Raw genomic sequence first — 26,194 nt, forward strand, 5'->3', positions numbered from 1 at the left:
CGTACATACTCTGGCAGCTGAATGTTCAAAATCTTCACAGAAAGCCAGTGGCAATAATCCCATGAGAGAGGAAAGGTAAAGCATTTTGCAAGTGTATCTTGCAATTAAAGCTAGGTAGGTCAATACTCAAAATGGGAAAGAGGTGAGAGAGAGGGTTTTTTTTTTTTCTTCTTTAAAAATTGTTCATTTTCTTAGTACCTTTTATGTCTTGTTCATTCCACCAGCAGCAGTATCCATGACAAGAGAGGGTGTAGGCTTACAAAACAGAAAATCCATACGGCCAAATAGACTGGACACCTTCTAATAATTCACTCGGATATGGAAGCACAGATGAGGTTGGTTACTACAGAATATTCAACACAGAGTTTATCAGTTGTCAAGAAGGGACTTCGCAGGGCAGAACAGTAATTGAAAATATCAAAAGATTCCTTCAGAATATCCCATATCCTCTTTGAGAGGAACCTGTCGGGCAGACATCACCCAGCGGTACAGGTCTATAACTGGAATGACATTATATAGCACTGGTAATTAGAACAATTATATCTGTAATAGCTTTAATTATGCATGCAGACGTTACACTCTACAATTTCATCACATTAATTCATGAGAAAAATATGAAGCTCTATGCAGAAGACAAAACATCACTATATGTTGGAAGAGTCTTCTGTTGAGTTGCAGTTTTCAATATACTCCTTTGCATAACTGAACTGATGAATTTAATCTATTTTTCAATTGTTTTTTAAGTATCAGGGTTAGGATTGCTTTAAAGGAAATTAATGAAGAACTTTGTTTCTAATAATTTTCTCTAGTTCAGGGAATATTTTCCTTTCAGTAAAATCAATGCTGCAGTGAATATTCTTGTTTGGCTAACTAATGCCTTTTTTTTTTCTTTTTTCCTTTCAAAAGTGCAGAAAACAAAACACATCAAAGAAAACCAGTGCCTGCGGTGGCATGTAGAAACTCAATGTTTCTCAGGCCTTAGAAGCATTTTCCAGTGAAAGAATTCAGGTTACAGGAACATTTCCCACTACAACTTCGTGAAAAATAGTTTTCTTCTTTAAACTAAAAAATCAGAGTAAGGCATACTAACGTCTTATGTTCCAGACTGCTATGACACGAGAGGTGGGTCCTATGAACAGTGGGGTCAATTCATTTTCTACCCTAGTTGGTCACCTTGTGTACTCCAAATTCCAAAAGTAATCCAAACTCTTAACTTTGAACCTTGGTACGTATGAGCTCTAAAATAGCTTAGAGCAGGCATTTACAAAGTATCTATGAATGCTATAAATAGCTTCGTATAATATAAACATTGAGCATCATCAGAACAGGATGAGCAGACAAGCCGGTCTTGTTAAGGAAACAATTGCTGAAGTATTTCAGAAATAGGAATATTCTCAATCACATTATTTTCCTGTGTGCTCCATGTTGCCCCGCTGAAGCTAGCAATGATTCCTTCAAACCACCAGCAAAACCTGATAGACTTGTTGCTGAAATTGTGGTTTCTTTCTACTTCAACAGTCACAATTCAGCTGATCACCTTCCGGTATCTAAAAAAAATTCTAAATTTTTTTCTTCATTCAGCCAATAGTCAGTAAGAGTGATAGGTTTGAAGAATTAAAACAAGTCCATATTACTGTTCTGTAAGCTGAAACCTGCTTCTGCCTTGTTAAAAGAGAATGGAGAAGATTTTCCATGAGTTCTTGATGACACTGAAATGCAATTGCATTTATGTTTTGCTATGCTTTGTTTGAAGCCCCATAGCTTCCCTCTTCCCCTGACACTTTGGTAAGCAAAAGACTGTGAAGACTGCTTTGGCACCTAGATATGGGATGGAGTCATAGATGGCACTTGGAAAACCAAAGAATCGCAGGCTCTGTTATACCTGGTTTTCCTCTGTTCATCATCTGTGAAAAAGTCAGGTGGAAATTACTGTAGTAATGGTGGTAGAAGGAAGGTAACAGCCAGCCAAGAAACTCTCCAGATCAGTCTCAAAAGACTAGCAGTTTGCTGTACATATTAGAGGTTGAAGAAAGGAGGAAAGGAAGAAAGACAGTTCAGAAGTCTTTTTACATAGATGAACTATTTTTTTTTTTTTTTTTTTTTTTTTTAAGAGAGAGAGAAAAAATGATACAAGATTTGGCTCAAATTCCTAGAAACGTTGGCAATTACCAAGAAATGTTAGTAACAGTGCCTAGCTGGGCAAATTCCTGCTTCATAGGTATCTGCGATGCTTATGCATTTGTTAGACCATCTTTGCAGAGTAAAGGAAACTACCGTGAAACCTCCAGGCACTGAAGCAATCAGACTTATCTGCATATCAAGAACAGAAATCACCTCATTTGCAACAAGTCATTAAACACTCAAACATCCCCAAAATCCCTAATTAGGTAGTCAAAATAAAATATCTTCCTATAGGCTGCCTCCAAGCCTTCGGATATCATGTCCTGAGTAACAGAATTGTGTCTCTGAGAGAAACACACTTTAACTTAAAATTTGGAAATGTCCTGGTTTTGGCTGGGATAGAGTTAATTTTCTTTGCAGTAGCTGGTATAGTGTTATGTTTGGGGTTCAGTATGGGAAGAATGTTGATAACACTGATGTTTTCAGTTGTTGCTAAGTAATGTTTAGACTAAAAGTCAAGGAATTTTTCAGCTTCTCATGCCCAGCCAGCGAGAAGGCTGGAGGGGCACAAGAAGTTGGGAGGGGACACAGCCAGGGCAGCTGACCCAAACTGGCCAAAGGGGTATTCCATACCATGTGATGTCATGTCCAGTATATAAACTGGGGGGAGTGGGGCTGGGAGGAATTGCTGCTTGGGAACTAACTGGGCATCAGTCAGCGAGTGGTGAGCAATTGCATTGTGCATTGCTTGTTTTGTATATTTCAATCCTTTTATTATTATTGTCATTTTATTATTGTTATTATCATTATTGTTTTCTTCCTTTCTGTCCTATTAAACTGTTCTTATCTCAAGCCATGAGCTTTACTTCCCCCCCCCCAATTCTCTCTGCCATCCCCCTAGGTGGAGGCAGAAATGAGTGAAATGAGTGAGTGGCTGCGTGGTGCCTCGTTGCTGGCTGGGGTTAAACCATCACAGGAAACAAACAACTCTTCCCTGCTCCCCAAAGACTCCTTCGCTTGAAATCTGTGTCAGATAAAATAGTCACTGACAGCACGAATGCCACCAAATGTAATAGATTCAAGTCATTTTGAATGTAACCATCTCTGTTCTCTTTAATTTCATTTCTTTCTTGGCTTTCTGCATGGGGAAAAATTTTACAGAGACTGACACTGAAATCATGCTCCAAAACCATACAGAGCTAATTTAGCTCTGTTCATAGCCTCAGCAAACAGCTGACTAGAAGGAAGAAGATGGTTAATCAGAAAGGTAAAGTACTGTGACATACAACTTATTATCTCTTTCTTCATGGTTGCCCTTATCACTATTATTTATCAATCAGAGCACAGCCAATGCTAGCTGAAAAACAGCAGAGACAACTAAAGGTTTCCAGGATCAAGACTGTCCCAGGGACCAAGACTGTCAGAAGAAACACCATACCTATGCTATCTCTAACTCATTCCAAAATAAAAGTAGCTTTTACATACAGAATCAGAAAAAGGGCTGGAGAAGACCTATAGAAACAGAACACAAGGAGTACAGCAAGGCCCAAGGTAAAGGCTTACATTGGTTAAAGTATATAACAAACCCAAAGAGAAATATTTGAATTATATTCATGCATTTAGAGATACAAATGTAGAAAATGTAGCAATTCTCCACATTTATGAAGTCAGTGAGAAATACACATGTCAAGAATTATTTACAACAAAACATTTAAGAGTGCATAATTGCTTTTAGCCATAAGAATAGACACTGGACTAAACCACACATTTGATATTAAGCAGACGTTTTCAAACATCTTGCTGGAGAAGGAATCATAAGGCTTGAGTAAAGAAACTGTGACATCATATGTCAAAACAAAAAACCTGCTAACTAGCATTCTAAGAGAGGTGGTGAACAGCCTTGTGCTTAACGGTTATTACACTTTTTATTTTTTAATAGCAGAGATATTGAAAAGAAGACAGATTAGGATTACAGTTTTGATGCACTCTTGTTGAAGTGTGGTTTTAATACCTACCCCACAGCAAACAAAAGCAGAGGTTAAAAAAGTTCTCATAACATTCTTCAAATACACAGTTTCATGGTGATATTATTAGAATTCAGTATTGAAATGGAATTAAGATCATCTGTGATTTCTCATGGGAAGAGATGACGATACATCAAAACCTTCTAAAATCTTACAAGAAAGAGAGATCTGGAGAAATGCGATCGTGTTCAACCACATGCTAAGCAGTTAGAAAGAAATACTTAAATTGCAGAGTAGGTTACTATGCATCACAAATTTCAGACTCACCATCTTCAAACACTTGTTGCATTTGGAAGTCTAAGAAATTAATCTTTGCCTTCTTTCTGCTCTTCTGTGGACTGGGAATATACTGGGGGTTAGTGGTGAAATATTTTCTTATCAAGGTTGATTAGAAGCTGTTGGTTGACTAAATAACTAGAAAGCCAAGCTACAATTAAGTTCATCTGAAATTGAGGAAAAAGAAGGAAAATGAAAACTGTTCTTGAAACAAAGAAACACTAAACCACTATAAAATACAGAAATGGGACTTATATAAACAATTCCCATGCTTAGCTTAGTAATGAGTGCTTGAAGAAAACCCCCTGAGAGATATTTCAGCTACTAGCATTTAAGCCAAACCTAATATGGCCTTAATTCTTGAGACCCTATTTTAGGGCCTGACTCAATTTTAATTAAAATAAGCATAACTATTTCCACTGAGTCTTGAGAACTAGAATTGTTTCATACATGGCCTTTGTGCAGGATAGAACATGAAGAATTTCATATTTACATGTCTATTTACAGAAATGTATATTTATATATTTCAAATATATACAGGCAAGTCTGTATTTCTGTACACCTCTATCTCTATCTCTATATGTATTTCTGTAAACAAACCTGACTGGCAATTTGTTATGACATGAATAAGGCACATTTCTATCATCTTGCTTAAGAAACTAGTTTTATTCAGTTTAAAAATTTAATGAAGGTCATGTAATCATGGATACAGTGAATTTGACTGCTGTCAGAAACAGACATACTAGTGTACTATGTAGACTATCAATACCCATAATTTTAAGCACTTAAGCGTCTAATATTCCTTTTAAATTATTTCACTTTTTTTAAAGAATTGCTAAGATATTTTCATGTTCTTTTCTGAGAGAAGCATCTGAAAGTCAATTCACCCTTTGCTATTTGCAGAGACTTGTTTAGAGAATTGAAAAGATATACTTCAGGATGCTTGTCACTGAAAATTGTTCTTTATTAACTTCATGTGAATTGATGGTTAAAATGGAAAGCTCAATTTTTGTATCCTTGGTATCTTTTCTGTAATTACCTATAGCAACCTGAACAATATCTTATTCTTCACTAGCCTTTACTTAAAGGTAATTTTTTTTCCACCTGAATATCTTCTGGTGCTATGTTGGCCCCTGGATCCCTGTCATTTTCTGTCATAAATAATTGCATCATATAGGCATTTATGTTCACATTACATTACATGTCAGAATTTAAAACAATAATCCCAGTTGAGCGACATATATTTCTCATAAGGATTCTACCTGTGCTAACAAATTGGGCATAGAATTCTCCATTCCCTGTAGTAATCTGGTAATCTAACCACTGAGATTGAGTTATTAGGCTTAAAAGGTAGCAAGACAAATTAAACTCTGACGGGTTAGGCAACTGGTGGTGTTCATAACTTTAGAATCCCACTCATTTCTCATTTAAGTCACTTTGGTCTTCCCATTTATTTTAGTACTGGATGAATGAGGCTTACACTGGCCTTACTAACCACTGAGACAATGTTACTTCAGTTCATATGCAGGTGGTTACAATTGCAGCCACATAATTTTTTTTTAAATTTTTATTTTATATTGCAGCTGGCTTTAAAACAGAAGCTGGCATGCTTTTCACAAATACTTGTTATTGCAGGCATATGAAAACAAAAAACCTCAGAAAATATGAATATGTTAAATATTTCAAAAATAAACAATAATATAAATGCATGTAAATAATCATAGTTCATATTGTAGAGAAATGGAAAATTCCACATATGTTTGCAGCAAGTCATTGTCTGACGTTAAGCAACTCTCCAATTAAAACAATCTTCCATTATGCAAATGATAAATGTTGACTCTTGGATATATAAAAGTCTTACCCTATGCTTCACAAAATTATCAAAAATGTTATCATTATTAAGTACAGAACATATTTAAACATTTATGTTTAGAAAAAGAAAAGAAGTTACATACCAAATTTGAAGGCAAATATAGGCCAGCTCTGAATCCCTTCATATCTCTTGTATCATTTTCAACACAAACAGGACAAGCCACCTGTGAGTAACATGCTAGTCACATACTAAACATATTCCGAGAAAGTGTAGCTTAAGATATATAAGCTGATAAGTGAGAAAACAATGTTAATAAAAGATTTTTAAAAGAATGCAACATTTTGTTGACTCTAATCAAATATGGAATTGCCATGACATTCCAGTCATTCTTAAATCAGGGGGATGTTTTAACTTGACCCTACCTGAATTGTACATCTTTTTACACGGAAAGTTGAATATATTTGCAACCACATTAGATATATGAGTTTAATCAGGAAAAGAAAAAAATCAATACAGAGTTCTATTTTAACGCAACTCTGTGTTTGCACATGCATTACGCTAGTGATGGTAAACTGGTTTCAGTTTGACAAGCTCCATCCTTGTTCATTTTCCCTGAAATTCTTACTATGCTGTCAGAACTGCACAAAAGTGGACAAAACACATACAACTCCATATGAAGGAAAAGAAAGAAATTAATTTTAGGCATTTACAGCTCCCAGTTCTGTTTTGCCAAAATCATTTTCTTAGATTCCTCCAAGCACGGCGCAGTGTAGGTCTAACTGAACAGAGATAGAGACAATACGAAGCTGTGCTAACGCACGCCCATCCAAAGGATTGACGTGAAGACCCTTCTGAAATCTAGAGCATTTAAGTTAAATCCCAAAGGACTCTGAGTTAATATGGAGCCCTCTCCAGTGATCCAGGCAGTAAGCAGACTGTGCTAGTCCTGCACCTAGACTAGGGGATATCTTCCCCTATTTAACTTCCCTTGAAAAAAGGAGGACCCTAATTTCCCTCTTGCCTGCTGTACCCACTTGCATAGGAGAAGGCTAGATGGCTTTTTAGGGGTGGCTCTCCCTGCTGTGTTAGGACTTAAAATGTGAGTAGCCCACAGGGCAAGTACTATGCCAAACCTCATAGCCCACAGGGCAAGTAATATGCCAAACCTCATAGTTCCTGATCAATCTACCTTCTGTCAGGTGGCTCCCAGGGGCAACCTACAGCCTCAGCCAGAATTCACAAACTAACTGAAGACGTTATCATCATGGTTCATCCATATACGGCGGACGGATGTTGTGTTTACCTAGTGATGTATGCCAGCGAAGGCAAAATTTATGTGCTATTTGTATGCACAAATTACGCGCACAAGGTTGTATCGCATGTGGCTGAGCATATCTGACTTTGACAATCTGCCCCTGTTGGACTTAGCATTTCATAATTTTCACTGTCGTATGGCCTGAGCTGGCTTCTATGCCTTCTTGTATTAGAAAAGTTTCTTCATTAAATAAAATGAACCAGTTGCCTTGTCTTTACTTACTGTCTCACTGAGAGATGTGTATTTAAGTGCTAGTAACTGGCATTGCAGGTTTTTTCTAAGAAACATCTCATCCTTAATCGCATGCAGACTGAAAGGGTTTTCACATTAAATTAACCTACATTAGCTTGTTGTCATTCTTAAGAATCGCAGTACGTAACTAAAAACATACTGACATTGAATTTCCAAAACATCAAAATAACTACAATGAAGCAGATATTTGATTGATATTCACTCAAGAGTTTTAAATATGAGAGGCTTAAATATAGATAGAGTACATGAGTTCTGGGCAGCCTCAAACTACCTCGTATGATTGTTAATCTGCTGAATTCAAGTTCAGAGCACTTTCACCATCAGTGGCTAATCTTAGGACATTCTTCCATTCACAATAACATTGAAGGCTGGGCAAAACCCCACTGCAGCTGAATTCCTCTAATTTAAAGAAATCAGTCAATCTATGAATTATTACCCATTGCTCTGCTCAATTAGTATTTGCATTTATTCAAATTCTGAAAATGAGAAACTTAATTTGATTTCACCAGTAATGAATATGAGGTTTGGCTTTTTGCTCTCCTCACTAATTCACTAATCTTTGCCTGTTCTCTGACATATTTTCTACAAACTCCTGTGTATTTCCTGTGCATGTAATTTCTATGGGGTATCATGTACTAGAATTCTTAAATTCTATTCATTCTACAGTGAGTCTTTGCAGAGTTCCTTGAGAGTTTGTATTAAGGATGCAATGATAAAATGCATTTTAACAATGAATGTCAAGCATGTTTGTGAATATGGTATCTCTTTTGACGTGTGAATGTATGTTACATTTTTTAGGAAAAAAATAGATACAGAGTAACAGAACAAGAATTAACAAACACATTCCAGTTTTAATCTGATTCCATACTACTGAAAAAATTGTGATAAACACGAATAAAAATAGCAAAAAAAAAATAATAAAAGATCAGATTAAACCAGAAAAATATAAACAGTTGATAGTTTACATTTCTTTAACATATATATATAGCTGTGTCATAAATAAATAATTTTACACAATTAAACCAGAAAAATATAAACAGATGTGTTGATAGTTTACATTTCTTTAACATATATATATAGCTGTGTCATAAATAAATAATTTTACACAAGTATCACAAACACTGTGATACAGAAGAAGGTTAAGATATTGCAAACAATACTCTCCAGCAAAACCCTAAAATAGCCAGTTACAAAGAAATGTACTTTTCTGGATCTTTTTAAGGCTTCAGGGGAAATAATTAAGCAAACACTATTGATCAGCAAAATTAGAACAAATAACCAGTAAGCGTTCAGCAATCCATGGGACATACATACATTAAAATGCCACTTGTGTAAGTAAAGTAACAGACCTTATGCAGTGGAAAAATCTGTGAGGAGTAGAATAAACACTTTGAATTTAAAATACCATCCTTTTCCTGTCTGTAAATTTACTATAGCTTTAACCACAGAGTGCTGATATTTTATCTAATCAATGAAAATTGCTACCTCATTTCTCAAGGTCCAGTTCATGAGGTAATTTGAACAGCTGTAAAATTCTTCCTCTTTCTTTACAAAGAAAGGTATTACACTGCAGAAACAGACCTTTTTAATGAAGGAAAGCAAAAAACCTCAAAAAAGATGAAAATTGTTGTATCAGGTGATAAGAATTTTTCTTAAATAAGAGTATATAGTTCAGATGATTTGGATTATTTTCCTTTGAATTTGGGAGGAAAGAGTGATAAGTGGCAATGAAATATCATCTCTTCTGCCTCAAAATCAGCACAGAGTTCAGCTCCAGTTCAGTAATAACTAAAAGACAACTCTGACCGAAAGTCATCTTTGGTCCTATGACTTGAATCATTGATATGTAGAAGATTTTAAAGTAAACCCCCCCTGTATCATGAAAAAGATCTTCACAAAAACCATTTCACATTAACTAGCACCTTTCATGGCAATTATACCACAATGGACAAAGTTATTAGAAATCTTGGAGTTCTGTGCCCTGGTTGTGTCTGGTAACAAACCCAGAACTTCACAGGCATTTTAGCTACAAACAGTAAATTAAGAAAGATGTAAAGGAAAACTTAAATGAATTGAGTTGCTATGACAAATGAAGGAGAACTGACATTAGAAGTACTAACTAAACAAATTTACATTCAATGTTCTCTAGATATTTTTTCAGGGACTTAATTCACCAGACCACACAGTCTTTGATGATTTCATAGGACACATAGAAGATATTTTGGCCACAAGAGGGCTCACATATTTTATAGTTGTTTTTTGAAAAATATGAGTATAACAAAATAATAACAATACACAGGCTAAATTAAAGACAAATATCTGCTGCCCAGATAGTCACAGTGTCATGAAAAGATAATTTGCATGGTTCTTTAATAAACTGTCAGAAAAAAATAAAGCAAAGATAAGGTTGTTCCTGATGTCTATTTAGATCTCATCATTAATTGGCTTTTCATCAAAACGAACCTGTTTCTATGATGTTACAACGATTTGCTATGTATAAAATGACAAATTCATCTCTTATTAAGCAAGTAATTTTAATGGGCTCTGTTAAAAAAAAATTCCCCAGTACCTACCTATTCAGGTAACACAGTGTATACTCATTAAAGTAGACCTGGTAAGAATAATATAACTTTATTTTTCTACAGAGACTTGCATTATTGCTAAAAACACTGATAACAATGTCATTATATTATCAATGTAGTCTATTCTCACCATTTTCAAATGAGAAGATAACTCAGGGCCTGTTTCAATGAATGCTGAACTTAATGAGAAACTATTCATTGACCTTAGAGATATCGTATCAAACTAAACAAGCACGAAGTACAATACAGAGGGTTTGCTGTGCAGTGGATGTACCTACCATTTGTAGGACAGGAATTACTGCATTTACACACCTTTGATTGGTGTTGCATAGATTAAAAAAATACAGGAGAAGAACCATCTGAAATACAGTAGAATGTGCGGTTGGTGGGAAATTTTGTTCTTTAAAATTTGGTATCAGTCCAGATAAATTTGAAGTAAAATTGAAATTCTGAAAATAAAAAAAATTATTGGAAAGAGCGAAATCTGATGTTTACATTATTAATTAGATTCCTTCAGGACTCCACGAATTTAAAGTTAAAGTATGTCTGATTCATCCCTACAACAGTAGCAAAGATACCACCAGGAACATATTACAGTCCTTTGGCATCTGCTAGGGCTTTCCCACTCTTCCATTCCAGGCAACACTCACATGCAAGCTACCTTTGGCTGTAAACCCTACAGCTTCCACATCTTGTTCCAGAGCTTTCAGACTCTAGTTCCTAGGTTCATAGATCTGGAAGCTCTGGCAGCCCTCACTAGAATGGAGGCTACCAAGGTTTCCCACCCTATTTGCATGTTGTGGAGTTCAGCCTTAGCAAATCCTGCGTCTTTCTTCAGACAATAAAGATGCTGAGCGCACTACATAAGCTATGCACTACTAAAATATTTTCTGCAGGGGGAAAATCATAGACCTAAGACATGCTGCACAACTTCTTGTCCACACTGATCAGTACTAGTGACCTCCAGAGTGGACTAGTCGTGCTCATACTGGGCCTGACTGGGTCCCATGGGGCACATGTGTGGATTGTAGATATTCTTAGTCAGGAGTTTTCGACCTAAAATAGCACTGGGCTATGTCATGGTCTATGAGAGAGATGTTTTTATAGCATGGTTCCAAAGACAGATGTTGTGTGTTCTGAGATGTGGTCTGATGTGACATGGATGTACCGTCTCATCTGTACTGCCTATAGGGAACAAACCAGTACCAGAACTGCTCTAGGGTTTTGTCTTGAGGAACTGGTTGCTCTATTCCAAAAAAGAATATGAGTGAAGCAATAGAGACACACCGAGGCTGACAGAGAGCCAAGACCCAAGGACAAATGTGAGTATCTACACCATTAAAAATTTGTTAGTATAGACATAGTCCTAGCTTATCTGGCTGTCCCAGTGCTCGTTGCCCCAAAAACCAGCATAAGGCTTTTTCAATGGCCAAGATTTATACTAGGACCAGCTTTAGACCAAGGGAATTCATAGGTGTACAAGGTTTTCAATCTCAGTCACAGCTTCACGGCAGATCAAAAAGCGATGCCCCGAGCAGTTGTGCTGGGGCTGTGTGACCTAGAAGCACTACAACTCTCAGCTGGTCTCTATGACCCTTAGCAGAGCTCCATGGGAGCCTTTTGCAAGAAGTTCATTACATTTGATGATTAGAGGGAATTTGTGGGTTTCGACGATCAGCATTTTTCATCCAAAATGTTTCTGAATATAGAGAAGGAAGATGAAGATTCTTAAGAGGATGGATGGAGCAGAGGAGAAAACTGGCTGAGTAAAAAAAACATGCATAAAGGACAACTGTCATCACATGAAAACCAGAAGCGATCACTGTGATTCTGGGATAGAGAAAGTGTAGTGACAGAAAATGGTGAAGTACGAAACGAGATGAAAAAGGATCCTGGGAAAGAGGGGCATTAGGAAAGAAGACAAAGAGAAACAAATAGGCTAAAAAAAGAGTGTTAACAGCTTAAAATCTCATTCAAGACTGCCATAAGAAAGACATTAAACAAAATGTAGTCTAACAGCACACAAAACAAATATTGTTTTTTAAGAACTCTGAGTACTATTAACACGAGCCTACAAAATTACCTGTCTGAAGTGTTTATCATTGTTACAAGCAGGTTAACAGTATATTATTCAGTCCATTAATATTTAATTCCAATCTTTTAAACCTAGCTATTACATCCTCAAATGCTAATGACTAGGTAACTTAATAATGTATATAACTACCTTAATTTTCACAAATATAATTTGGAAAATCTATAGGCCTGAAGTATTTTATCAATGCAATCAATGTAAAAATATTAAACCTGTTGTGTAGAATTTGTAATTTCTTTTTCCATCTTGTATCACTTTGCTCGGCTTCCTTCCTAAGATAGGAAAAAAAAAAGTGTAAAGAGAATAAGTTAAATCAACACAGAGGCTTCCCTAAATGTCTTCAAAGCACATCTTAAAAATTTTGGCCACTACCTTTCTGTGGTTTGCCTTTCTTGATCTTTATGTCTCTCTGTTTCAGCAGTCAGGGTTCTTTCAGCAGCTTGCTGCCCAGGTACCACATATGTCATCTGAAACTAAGTAAAATAGCATTTATTTTCCTCACCAACTACGGAAAAACAAGTACAAAGTTCTGCTCATACACAGTGTTATTCTTGGAGCAAGCTCTCGTGTTTGGGGTTGTTAGATATTCCCAGTAACCTGTTAAAAAATGAAAGGTTTTGTAACCCTAGCCAGTAGTCCAAAGTCAGCTCATTTTTTTTCTTTGTTTCTAAGGATTGTGACAATTAGACAACATTTTGGCAAGTATAATAAAACCAGCACTGTGGATAATTAAACGCAATCTTGTCCTACGTATGTGTCTGAACCTCATCTTACTGCTATCAATGGCAAAATTGCCATTGCCTTAAATGGATGAGGACTCAAGACCTATCATCATAGATTGCCCACGGCAAAAGAAGTAGTTTGTGGAAAGTATATGGCCGATTGATTAGAACAAAGAATTGAACTCCTGACTCAGACCTAACTTTGATTTTCATGGTTATGTCCATACTTGGGGTCCAGGAATGCTTCCTAATCTTTGCTTTTGTGTGGATGCCCTGACTCAAATCAGTCCCATGTCAAGGGTAAGAGCTAGGAAAATGCAGGTACGCAGACTAGAAGGGAGCTGTGGCGCATTTCCAGACTGGGTGATTGGATGGAAGTACCTATGCAGGTGCCCAGGGAGGACCCATGCCATACAACTTAGACACAGCCTGTGTGACTTTGGATCTTCACTCTCGTTTGTGGGAAGCCGATTCCTATGTCTCTCAGAGAAATGTCATGAGAAATTCTGTAAGGTCCTGGGATAAAGCTGCTACGTAAATGTCTACTACTACCATTACTTTAGCAACTAAAATGTTAAAGATGCAGTAGTTCCGTGAGACCCATAGACTTTAAAAAAGTCTGTATACAAATATATATAAAATATATACCTAAACATATTAGCTTGTAATAATTAAAAGATCACCTTATCAGTAAGTAATTTCTTCTGTTTTATGTTTCTGTTTCATAAGATGTTCCCTTTCCAAGGGACATTTTCATTTCAGTTTCATTGTGCATTGGCAGACTGCTCATTATAACCTCTTTTTCTTCTACTTGCAGTGCTGAAAACTGACAAATAGAGTCTAATGAGCCCACAAACCTGTGTTAGTTTCCTGTAATACTTTTGTCATTCAGGGAAAGAGAGCACCATTGACCAGGCATGCCATATCAGAAATCTGAAAGAAACTAAGCAACCTCAAATCTTCCATTCTCTTTCAGCAGGCTGTCATATGTATTACTTTTCCAACTGTAAATTATATGCTATATAGGACAGAGCAAATCTGAAAAAACCCAAAGATGAGATTCTTGTTCAGTCCTCTCCCCAGCCATCTCCTCCTGCTTCCTCACACAAATACATATTCCCTCCCCCAGGAGACATTTCATCCCTGTTACATTTCCACAGGTCTTCACACAGATACACCGGACTTGAATCTGGTAAATCAAATACATTACCCACCCGTCTGTTTGAACAGAACTTCCAAGCTTTTGGTAGTGTTTTGTATTAAACACTAGGCCTATCCAGATCAAGTCATCATTTTGTTTTTTCAGCTGCAGATACATTCCACTTTCTCTCACATACACGTGCTGGTAGCTATGTGGCTAGTTCAGAGGTGTAAACACCAGTTAAAGAACAGATAGTATTGCAGATACATTGCAGTATCAGGCCTTTTTAAATAAAGAAAAGTCATTTTAGCTACATAGTATGAAAGCTGCAAATGAAATTCACTGTAAATATTAATTACTTCTAAATGACTGCAAAACCAACCGCATGGTCAAATTCTCCTTTCACACATGGATTTTTTTACTGGTGTAACACCCTAGATTTCAGTGGCAATATAGCTGGGTAAATGCAGAGTTTGTAAAAGCAGATTCAGGCCCATTGCAGCTGTACACAAAATGGACTAGATCTCAAGCCATGGGGTAATGGTGCAAAGTGGCTCTAAAGGCACAAGATTTTATTCCCAGCTGACTCTTCTTATGGATTACAGCTGCTTGAAATACAAGCATAATAGGGCTTCCCTCGCTGACTGCTGGGACACAACAGCGTAGAAAAGACCACGTCTAAAGACTTTCCACAGTCTGAAGATCCCTAGCTCTTGGGATGGTTCCCTGATGAACCAGTGGCACCTCCGAACCCCAGTTCAGAATGGCAGTCAAAAAGAAATGAATGACAGTTGCACCTGTCCTTCCTTAACGTTTTCTGTGAAAAGATGATGAAAACCCCCACTTTAATGCTAGTGGCAGCTACTTTCTAGGCTTCAACCAGTTCAAATTTAAACATAAATTCCCTCTATTGTATTTTTCCAGCTCACTCCTTTTCCTCATTGCAAACCATTACCATGTTTCTCATTAGATCACTTTAATCCCTTCTGTGCTTTGATATTCTTTCTACTTTGTTCTTATTTACTCCTCTGAAAGCTCTGCCATCACATGTATCTCTCAAAACTATGCTCTTTCTGGCTGAAAAGAAGAGCAACCCTCTTTTCAAATGTGGAAAGTCACCATAAACTGCATTAAAATTCAACTTTTGAAGACAAGTGAGACTCCTGCCCCTTTCAAGAGCATCTCCAGCTGACTGAAGCATATTCTCAATACAGAAGGGGTCTTGATTAATCTCGTGATCAGAAGAGTCTTTGCTATTTAAACTGCATTTCCTATCTTTCAGCTTTGAAACCTCAGGAAGGCCTAATTAAGATTTTATTCAGGTTTATATATAAAAGTGATAAGAAACACCAATATAACAACCATTAGTGCATTAGTGCATTAACATTTTTGCTTTTCAAAGCTGGAAATGTATCATTCTAAGTATTTATTACTGTCACTCATTCAACTCCCCGCAGAATGGCGGGACTAAATTTTATACCCTCTTTAAGGTGACCAAAGCTAACGAATCGAGTTTCTGCCCCCCTGTTGATCTAGCCAACGAAACCCAGGTGAAGGGCTAAGAAACTCTTGCTTTCTTCCTTCCGTTCAGTTTAAGTTCTCACGTGCCTTCGGTTTTTCACATCGATGTTGTTCAGAGAAGGACACCGGGACACCCCATAACTGTAAGCCTACTGAATATTCTCCACCGTCAGCTTCGGCTCTCAGCAGCCACCCTTGGTACATATGCATGGTCTTTGGACTGCCTCAACACATGACCATCTGTCGTGATTGCATGGTGCCTCTCCACAACTGGGTCGGATCCTTGCCTGAGGGCATTAGGTTCCAGACAATGCTGGTTTAGATGAACAGTTTGGTTAACACTACAAGGGCCATCTGTTCTACAGGAAATCCTTTCTCTGTGTCATTAATGAAGGATTCCCAGCACATAACTATATATTTGTCTACTTATGTAAGCTTTTATGTAATAGGAATTATAAGGGTATGTTGTTTGCAAATGAATAGTTTCATTACATGGGTTTGTACATATTAGTATAGAAGAAAACTAACCAGATATTTGGCAGAGGAAGTAGCTGCCTAGCTAGTGTTTCAGCACGGTTACAGTACCTCAGGCAATGTAAAAGAACTGAACCTCAATCTAAACCTTGCAAATAAAGTCTATTGCCTGGAAATCAAAATATGAATCCTATTGAACAGGATTCCAAAATTTAACTTTGGTAAATCCAGCTCTTCTGTAGCGTAAGCTAGGATGCTGCATATTAGCATGGTGATTAGAAGAATTACATTTCAGAGAAGACCTTTCATATATTTCCCATATGTAATCAAATACATAATTAATTTTTAGCCAATTAAGCATGGCCAGAATCTAATAACTACAGTTTTTCATGTTCACTAAGCTTTTCATCCACTGTTCAAATAGACTTAGCTTTCAGACACTGGAACTGTAACTTACTGAGTAGGAAGGAGCATTCTGGAACTAGTCTTTTGGTAACATCTCCCTCTCCTCCCAATCCCATCTTCATCTTAAAAAGTGAAAGTCTGAAATACAACATATCCTACTTATCTCAGAACAAAAAGCTACTTATAGCTATATTACTAAAAAGTATTACTACTGCATTTCAAAATATGAATAGTTTTCACCCTCAACAAGATTCCTAATTGCCTAAAAGGTTCTAAAATGAAACACTGTTGGCTGAATAGCCACGAAAGCCTGGAGGTAGATGAAGATGCAGTGGGTTTATAGCCTTGCTTAGAGGGCTTGATAGGTTTTCACTTTATGCCCAATGTAGAAGAGTGTAGTAAATAACAGACACAGTGTCCTGACTAGGAATCTTCCATTTTGGGGAATTTCGGGAATACTCTTTCCTCTTTCCTAAGTCTTGAAATTACAATTACTTAAGCCATTTTAAAAAAAGTCTAGAACCTTAAGATCTATGTGCTAGCCAAAGGTTAGTGTCCTCATTTTTTGGATATAGTTACAGCTTCCACTACTTGCAACACAAATGGCATCAAAATGGTTTTATCACTGTCTGCTAAGATCATATAGAAAATTCACTCCATTTAGTCTATTTAGGTTCAGAAAGATTTGGCAAAGTTGAATAAACCTCAACAGTATTAATAGGACAGATTTCAACCTTAATAAGTAGTTTTTCCCATTAATTATATTATTACAAGGTTTTAGGATAACAAGGAGTAAATCTTGAAGAATATAAATACTAAGGAAAAAAACCCATTCAGTGTGTACTACTAAACATTAGGAGTTAAGGGACGAATTTAGGGAAGTTAGAAAACAGAATGAAACCAAGAAATTGAACTACAAATAAGAGACACAAGGCTATGAAACAGATTTCAGGGGAACTGTGGCAATCCTATTACCTGTGACACTATTATACCCTTTCCATCAGGACATTACTTGGATATGAATTATTTTCTCTAAATAAAGAAAAGAGTAAAAAACATTCAATAAGAAAACCCTCCCCATTGACGGGACTAGCTAGAATGATCTAATATACTTTTCCATCTCTAGTCTCCTGTTTCTGTAATAAACACTATTTCTTATTGCATGTATCTTCTATTTTATCAACAGTGCAGTATGCAGTCATCAGCTACCCCTGAAACAGAGCTTAAACAGATATCCTATTGTTTTCAAAATCTTAATCTATAACAAAATGGATTTTCCAGTGTAAATATAATCTCTATCTAGATACATAAAAATTTCTAGAGGTGAATGCAGTTGTCCCCTGCTCTATCTACGAAACAAAATTACACAACCAAATCTGCTACAGTACAAACACTGAGCAAAATATCAGCTAACACCGTATGTGTACTTAATAGTAGTTGAATAGTAATTGAAAGGTAATTGAACTTTATTGAATGTGCTATTGTGTGTTTCTTCAAACCCACATTCAAAAATTAAAAACCTATAGAGCAGAACCTTACGAATATCATTTAGTGTTTCACTCATTAACAGCAGATTGTATGTTGAAAGCACTTCAGGCCGTGCCAAAATCTACATGGTTTCTGAGAGGCACAGTCCTCCCAGCACCGCAGAGCTATGGGCAGGATGTCAGGTTACGCCTGGACATCCCCACATCCCCCTTGTGATGGCTGGGGAGGAGTGGTCAGGTCCGGGCGTTAATCTGCTCGTTTAAGAGGCTGAAGGGAATAAATGAGCTTTGCTCTTTTTAGAAGGGTGCGTGGAGGAGGAGGATTCATGTACTCTCTTGCAGGATCAATACGGTATTGATCAGTATCGATACGAAGCCACATAGCTCTGGGAAATGAATTTTTAATTTACCAGGTTAAAACCCTATTCTTTCTGATTTGTTTTAAAGCACAATAGCAATTATGAAGGTTTTAGGCACTAGGAAGAACAACGGTATGAGTACTAGTAAAAATGTAATAGAGCTACAGTTATTATGGATGGGATATTCTTAGAAATCCCGCTAACAGGAAAAAAAGACTGTGAAATAGCAGCAGTAAATTGGTCAAACAATATTATGTAGGCAAGGATGATGACAGATAGAACAGGAGAATCGGGTATTAAAGGAATACAGAAAAATGTTAGCAGTATTTCAAACTCCTCAAAACATTTCTAACAAGAGAACTAGGCCAGGTCATTTTAAAGGTGAAACTACAGTCAAGTGCTCCTTCGGTTCCTCATATTCGGGTATATTCAGACAGGTACAGACTTGGTCCATGGATAGCGGATTTTTGACACATTTATAACAGGAAAATTCACAAAACACTGAAAGATGCAAGAGGAAAAAAGCATTTGCAACCACAAAAATGATACCTGATAGAATACTGGAAAACCTGAAATTCTTATTTTATCAAATTGTACTAGAATAAAAGAAGAGATCTAAAGAATGATTAATGCACAAATGTTAAGTGCTTTTTTTTTTATATAAGCTGGAATTTTCTTTTAACTTTCCAGTTTCATGCCTTTCTTTCCCTGCAAATGGCCACATTACCTTTAGCCTAAAGCTCTACTCTTTTCAAACAGACCAGCCCAACACTGGGAAAGGTTTGCTGGACAACAGCCTTCAGTAACAACCCCTCAGTAAGAGTCTAGGCATGCAGAAGCACTTTGTAGGCTTTTCGAGTACAGAAATGACATAACTATTGCCTACAGCTCTTTATCCCCTATACACCTCAACATCACAGCTATATGAGCCAAGTTTCTGCTGAAGATCTAGTTTGCAACCCCTACATAAAGTTTAGGGGGTGGGATGAGCAAATGTGCAAGACCAGGGAAAATTCTGGTGCAAGACCAGGGAAAATTCTGTATCAAGACAGTTCTCATAGTGTCTAAGCATCTTTTTTGGATTTGAACAAAAATCTCCTCCTGCTTGAGGAAGATATTGTCCTTAAAAGGATAGAAAAAGGTTTTGGAGGTAGTGTGGAGGCTGATTTTCTATCGAAATTTTATGTTGTTGCTACCGAGATTGAAATTTTATGTTACTGCTGCTGAGATTTCACTGTATGATTAAAGATTCAGGGCAACTAGACATCTGGGTAAGTGTCAAAGTAGTACTTAAATGATACTGAATCCATTAAACGTGAATATAAAGAGAATTCTTTAATAAAGGATATTCCTCTATGCCTATAATGCTTTGAGCTGTAAGTCTAAGTAACAAATAGATAACTACCAACAGTATACCGACATTTTTTAATACAATCAAATACCACTTTCAAACATCACACATATTTCAACTAACCTAGATGTGCTCCAGTTCAGTTTATCTCAGCATATGGCTTGTTCTCACCACATGCCATAGATTTCCAAATCTAACTATGATTAATAGGATATGTCAAATAACTGTTGAAGGAAATCCAGCTTCAGAAAGTGAGGCTGATTAATACATTGATTTAGATATTAACTTCTAAACATTGACTCTTTTTTTCTATTATTTGAAGTTTTAGGAAGATCAGGGATATCAACAATGTTTACTCAAATAAAGTCATTGTGAAACCTAAATTCAATCTAACTTTAAGAATAATAAGACAATTAAAAAATCCTTAATTCTTATAAGGCTTCACTACATTTATTCTGTATTATAAAAATATTCTGCAAAAGTTAGAGAGTGTTCACAAATCTATATACATTTTCCCAGCAATTATTTTTTCTAAAATGTTTAAAATATAATCCATAGCAAAAGAGAAATCCAAACAGTTTAACTTTCCTCACAGCTTTCATAAATGACAGGATGTAGTAGTAGGTACAGATGACAAATTACATTTTTATTTGATTGTGGTCACATTCAGAAACCTCATAGTAGAATGATTTTTTAAATAGTTCAATCAACTAACAGAAATTGGTTATAGATTTGTAAGTGCTAATCATTCTTACAAAGGAGGAAAGAGCATTTTTTTTAAAGGAAAACCTTCAAATCCTATGAAAATGATAAAGATTTTTAACTTATTGCTCTTGCATGTTTTTCTACTTAAAGGATTCAAAAGTGGGCAAGTGTGCAGAAGGACTTACAAGAGTAAGTCTTTGGAAAGGGAGGATGACTTATGTAAAGCAGATCATACTTTCTCTCTTTCTCTCCATAAATCAAAGTGATTTTGATCATTCAGCTTGAAAAAAGGAAAGCATAAATGGAGAATTACTCCCTAAACACCAAGAATAACACAAAGACATATAATTTTCTTATTGAGTGAGTTAGGCCACTGGAATTGCCTCCCATGACATTTCAAATGAAACTAGAATTTTATGAAGGACAAATGAATTGCTTCAACAAACCGCTTTGTGGAGTTAGTACATTTACTTGACCGTGGGCATATTTTAAAGTGTTTGGGAAAGATGACTATAGGCTTTTGAAAATTACGCTGAGCATTAAAACCATGTAAAAATCTAGTTACGTATATATTCGTAGACTCTTCTATAGCCCAATAACATTTCTTGTTCTGCAATAACCTTTACTTTCATCTCAAGAGAATTCAGTGGTTTCTTAATAACCTGAAACAGCCTTTGAGTATTGACAGCTACAATGCAGTAACATCACTTTGTATGTACTTATCTGTTAGTCAGATTTCCTTCAGCTGTATATATTTATGATGCATATATTATTGTTCCTCAAAGGCTGGGACAAATTAAGTGCATACGTTTGCAAGAATAAGCAGCCATACCTCGTATCAGGTGTAAAAATGTAGAGGAACTGGAGGACCTCCATGGCAGGTACTGTGGTCAATTCTCAAGAGCCTCCTAGCACCACGTAGAACCTAGATACTTGGGATTTTCCTGCTAGTTACTAACTCAGCTGCAGCTTTACCCAAATGCCCTAGCAGCATTTTAAATTCTGCTTCTATTTCCACAGTCCCTTCAGGATCACATCCTACTTAGTTAATCTTGACGAACTAGAGGAAATATTTTTCACATGTGGAGAAATATGGTTTTCAGCTTAAGCTTCAGAAATAAAAGTTTATTCAATACCTGGACTCCATTTTTTTAAACTTGCTGAGTGAAGACACTGTTGTAGCACAGTAAGCTGTTGGCCCTCTGCAATGCTATGGCATGCGCTTAAGGTAGAGTTTGTGCTGCTTTTGGTCTTGAAATATGCAGGTATTATGTCAAACAGCAGGCATCCCAGTTTTCTGTCCCTGTGCTTCATGGCATTGTATTTTTGGTGCAGCATTGCTGCCTGTGGACAAAAGTAAGATTTGGGGTCTAGCGTTTAAGTGTTTTCCAGTATTTTTAGCCATCTATAAGGTACAGTCCTAATAAAGAGATTTCTTGCGTGAGACTCCTACCTTGTCAGTTGAACTGATTTCAGCCAGACAAACCCTGAGCTATGCTTCCCCACTAATTACAGCTGTCAAACATCATACCCTGTGATCTGCCATGCTCATTCTCTCTAGATTAAAGGGTAAGGAACAGCAAGTACATGTTTCAATTCAAAGGGGTAGTGAGTAGAAGATAAGGACCTAGTCTAGTAGTGATGTTACTTAACTCCATCGAAAAAAAGACTGTTTAAAGGAGAATAGTTGTGATGAAAGTAGACTGTTACTAGTGCAGTGTAAGGGAAGTATTGCATTACTCAGTTAAAACACAAATGTAGGTTTAAGAGAAATCAGTTGAAAAAGAGAAACTAGACTAAGACAAATACAATAGAGGTATAACACAAGCAGAACACTTTGCAATATTAGTTAATAAAAACTATATTTTGCTTAGGAGAGAAAGTTAATTGCATACTTTTTTCTGTGCCACACCCAGGACACTTTGCACTTTTGTCTTGGTGTCTTCTGCTTGCTGCTAAAAGGAATGACCAAGAAAAATGAACAAAACTATAGGCATAAACTTTTGGAAAAAGCCTAATACTAAGCAGCGTTAGAGATTATTGAAAAATTGTATTAAAAAGAGAAACAAAGAAGTCATCTGTAAATAGTATATTCAAAAGCATATGACTTTTTGCAGATTTAAAGCTACTTGTATTAGCGCTTTGATCTATGACAGTGAAAAACTGTCTTTCAGTTCACCATCTGGGGACATAATAACTAGAGAGAAAAATACTTACACTTTTTTCTTTGAAAACTCTGTTGAATATAAGCAGGGACTGTCAACAACATTAGAAAGTGACAGCAGCTCCTTGGCTTGCACTGCGCTGTAACAAAGCCAGTCGTTTCTGTGTTACTGCTCAGCATTGCTCATAAATTTGTACTACTCGAATGATGGGAAAGCAAAAATGTTGTTTACAGACAATGAAATGAAACTGAATACTGATAGAATCATTAAAGACGACAAAAGGGGAACATTTAGCCAATTGACAATTTTTCCCCCTAAGATTGATTCCAGGATTTTACTACTGATTCAGTTTTGACTACTTTGCTACTGATTCTGTTTTGTAATTGTTTTTCATCTAACATTGTTACATTATCCAGGATTTAAACCATTAGGAATTGTCATTTTATATCACTAACATTTTTATTAATTGTAATAAAGTCCAAATATGCAGAATCGTGTGGTAATACAGAAAATATTATATTTGTGTAATAATCTTCATGAAATTGCTTTAAAACCTCATTAAAAGTTAGAGAAGATAATTTGAGAGCATAAATGCTTTATTCCAATCATATGTCATAGGATTTATATTCGCAGATTCAGCCTTACTTGCAAATTACTTTTTACATTCAGTGTTCATTCCTCTTTCTCTTGAGCACTATGTACTCTGAGAGTGTTTTTATTCTCTTGCTTGTCCATCTTTCATTTCCACATTTGTATGCACTCAGAGTGCCAACAAGAAGTCTCAATGAGCAAAGCATTTAAGTTCTCACTGACTCTACTCCTTCCTTGCTGCTTCCCAGAGGATAAGCATTCCACTTTCAATGTTATTTCCCATTCACTGCTCTGACTTACCTGACTTAACTGCGTTACTGCTGCATTTCTTTTGTGACTAATACTGATTTGTTTGATAAGAGGCAGTGAAAAGATAAGGCCACAAAAAGTTGCATGGTAAATGATATTAGGTATTGCGGATTAGTCAAGGTATCTTCATTACATGTCACGATTAGTTGCGATACATACTCTCTGTGTTTTGGGGCACTTAAAGACCTTAGAAACAGCCGCCCAAGTATGTTCTAGATATTTGACAACTGTGTGCTTGATTTTTGAATTAGGAGGAGAGGGAAGAGTGAGGCCAAAATCGTGCTCAACAGACTTTGCAAAGATTGGACTCCAACGCACTCATCTGTTTTGAACTCTCGCTATTACTACATCTGCACAAAGAAAGGTTTGCCCAATTCATCCAAGAAGATCCCATTAGATGAAGCATTTCTAGGTAAAAATTGGAACTAACTCTGGGATAATAACAAAAAGAAGTAAACATGTCTCATAATAAAAATTATTTTTAAAAATAGTTTTATTTTGAAAACTTACTTTTCTTCTGAATTAATAAAAGCTTTCTAACGTCTAGGTTTTTTTTATATACATTAAGGATATATCAAACCTGACTACTTAAGCTTTGATGTTAAAGGTCCCACTGGGATTTCTAGAACTACCACAACTCAATTTGTGACTTAAAATTATTTTTCTAGGTGCCTCAGCTACGATCCAGAAGTCTGTCTGAGCTGTTTTCATGTTACATATCAGTTCAGAAACAGACTATGAAGGCAAATCAGCCCTCAGTTATATCATCTTACAATAATGGTTTCAAATGCTTTTGGTAAATATACAAATCAGACTGTAATTTTTAGCATTAGCTAGGATTCCCTGCTGGCACATTCTTATCCCAAGAGATTTTCCTTGAAAGTGCAAAGTCTATACCCTGGCCTAAATTTAGGCAACCAAATTTTAAAATATTTTATTTATAATTTCCTAATTCCAATACAGTTCTGCTCATATTTTCAGGTCAAAGAAATTTTCTTAAAATGTGATGAGAATTATAAACCATTTGCATCGTGAAGGTGCTTATTAAAATTAATGTAATAGGCAAGTGATTTTGAAGGCTTTTTTTTTAACCTTCACAAACTGATTTGAAAGACCAACTCTATAGCATTATATTTTGTTTTTTTTCTCTAATTTTCAAAAAATGCAGTCCTACAGTACTTACCCAGACTCACTGAAACTGAAAACTGAGTAAGTACTGCAGGATTGGCCCCCTATTAAAAAAGCCCAAGACACATGGTGCTGAGATTAACAAAACAAAGTAAAGCAGCTATGACTTGGCACAAAGTTTGACAAGCTGCAGAAAAGCAAATGTTTAAATAACTGAAGTGGTACTGATTTTCTATTCACAACCTTTTCTCTTCTAAACAGTATCATATTCTTTTCCAGCACATTTAGATTGCAAGTCAAGCTGTGTTTTATTTTTTATTATAATAAACCCAGTCAGTTTACTGTAACAAAGACATACTAGTGGTGATCAGTGTGAAAGCCAGTACGAAATCAGGCTAAGGAAAAAAAAAAAAAAAGTCAAATGGTAAAATAAAGGACCAGCCGTCTGGAAAGTTCCTGGATCATGTAAAAAGAAAATAAAAGGCAGTGTTCTTATGAGACTAATGCAGAATACAAAAATATTTTAAGACAAAACTCTGCATCATTGCCTATGACATTTGTAAACAGCAGCAGCAAATCCTTTCAAATAATGTTGCATTTATTAAATATTTTCCAAGTCCTCCTAAACAAAAAAAGTAGCATTTTTAACAAAAATATTTCCAGTAGCATTGTTTACATCTGTTCCTCTCAAAATATGGTCAGAACAAAATAAAACTGTATTTTTCTATCTTTTTTCACATATAAAACAACTTCCTTACATAGAAGATAAGTTTATTCAATCTATGGGATATTAAAAGGGTTTTGTGTATTTTATTATATTTGCAATAAATGATGTTTCACAAAAAAATAATTTATACATAAGTATCTTACCAGATTTTTAACTCACGGTCTTTAATTTTCAAGTTCTGCCTTCATTTGTTCTTGAATTTCAATCAACTAAAATATAAACATGTGAGAATTCATGTTGGATTTCATACTATAAGCAGACATAATTCTCTAAACATCCTTTCTAAGTACAGACTAAGCGAGATCAAGAGACTAAACGTGGACATACACATATTTTTGTATTATAACTGGTAACAGAGAGACGTTTTCACTTAGAGCTAGATACTTTCATGTGGAGTTTAATAATGTCACAGGACTCACACATAAAAAGTTCTTTTGACATAAACAAAGTAGAGTGTGATGTCACAGCAGGTAGGAAGATGATGAAAACAATAAAAACAGAGACTTCAGTGACTTAAACTCTCAGAAAAGCTGGTGTTTGTGGAAACCTATTACAGTCAAAGAGCAGTAGTGGCAGTTTGGAACCGCAGGGGCAATTCCACTGTTCTGTTGTAAATTTGTAGAAAGATGAGCAG

General features: G+C 36.1%; 1 protein-coding gene across 1 annotated transcript in view; it reads right to left on the bottom strand.

Moving 5' to 3' along the window:
* Positions 1 to 3,199: 3,199 nt before the first annotated feature.
* The window catches only part of C4H10orf67 (chromosome 4 C10orf67 homolog), a 44,499-nt gene continuing 21,504 nt past the window's right edge, over positions 3,200 to 26,194 (bottom strand). The window contains 6 exon segments of the mRNA XM_049798926.1: positions 3,200 to 3,259; positions 6,377 to 6,457; positions 7,772 to 7,859; positions 12,688 to 12,747; positions 12,848 to 12,942; positions 25,704 to 25,769. Of these exon segments, the coding sequence (XP_049654883.1) occupies positions 3,200 to 3,259; positions 6,377 to 6,457; positions 7,772 to 7,859; positions 12,688 to 12,747; positions 12,848 to 12,942; positions 25,704 to 25,769 (450 nt within the window).

This window comes from Accipiter gentilis, chromosome 4 (assembly GCF_929443795.1).
Source record: "Accipiter gentilis chromosome 4, bAccGen1.1, whole genome shotgun sequence".
Lineage (NCBI taxonomy): Eukaryota > Metazoa > Chordata > Aves > Accipitriformes > Accipitridae > Astur > Astur gentilis.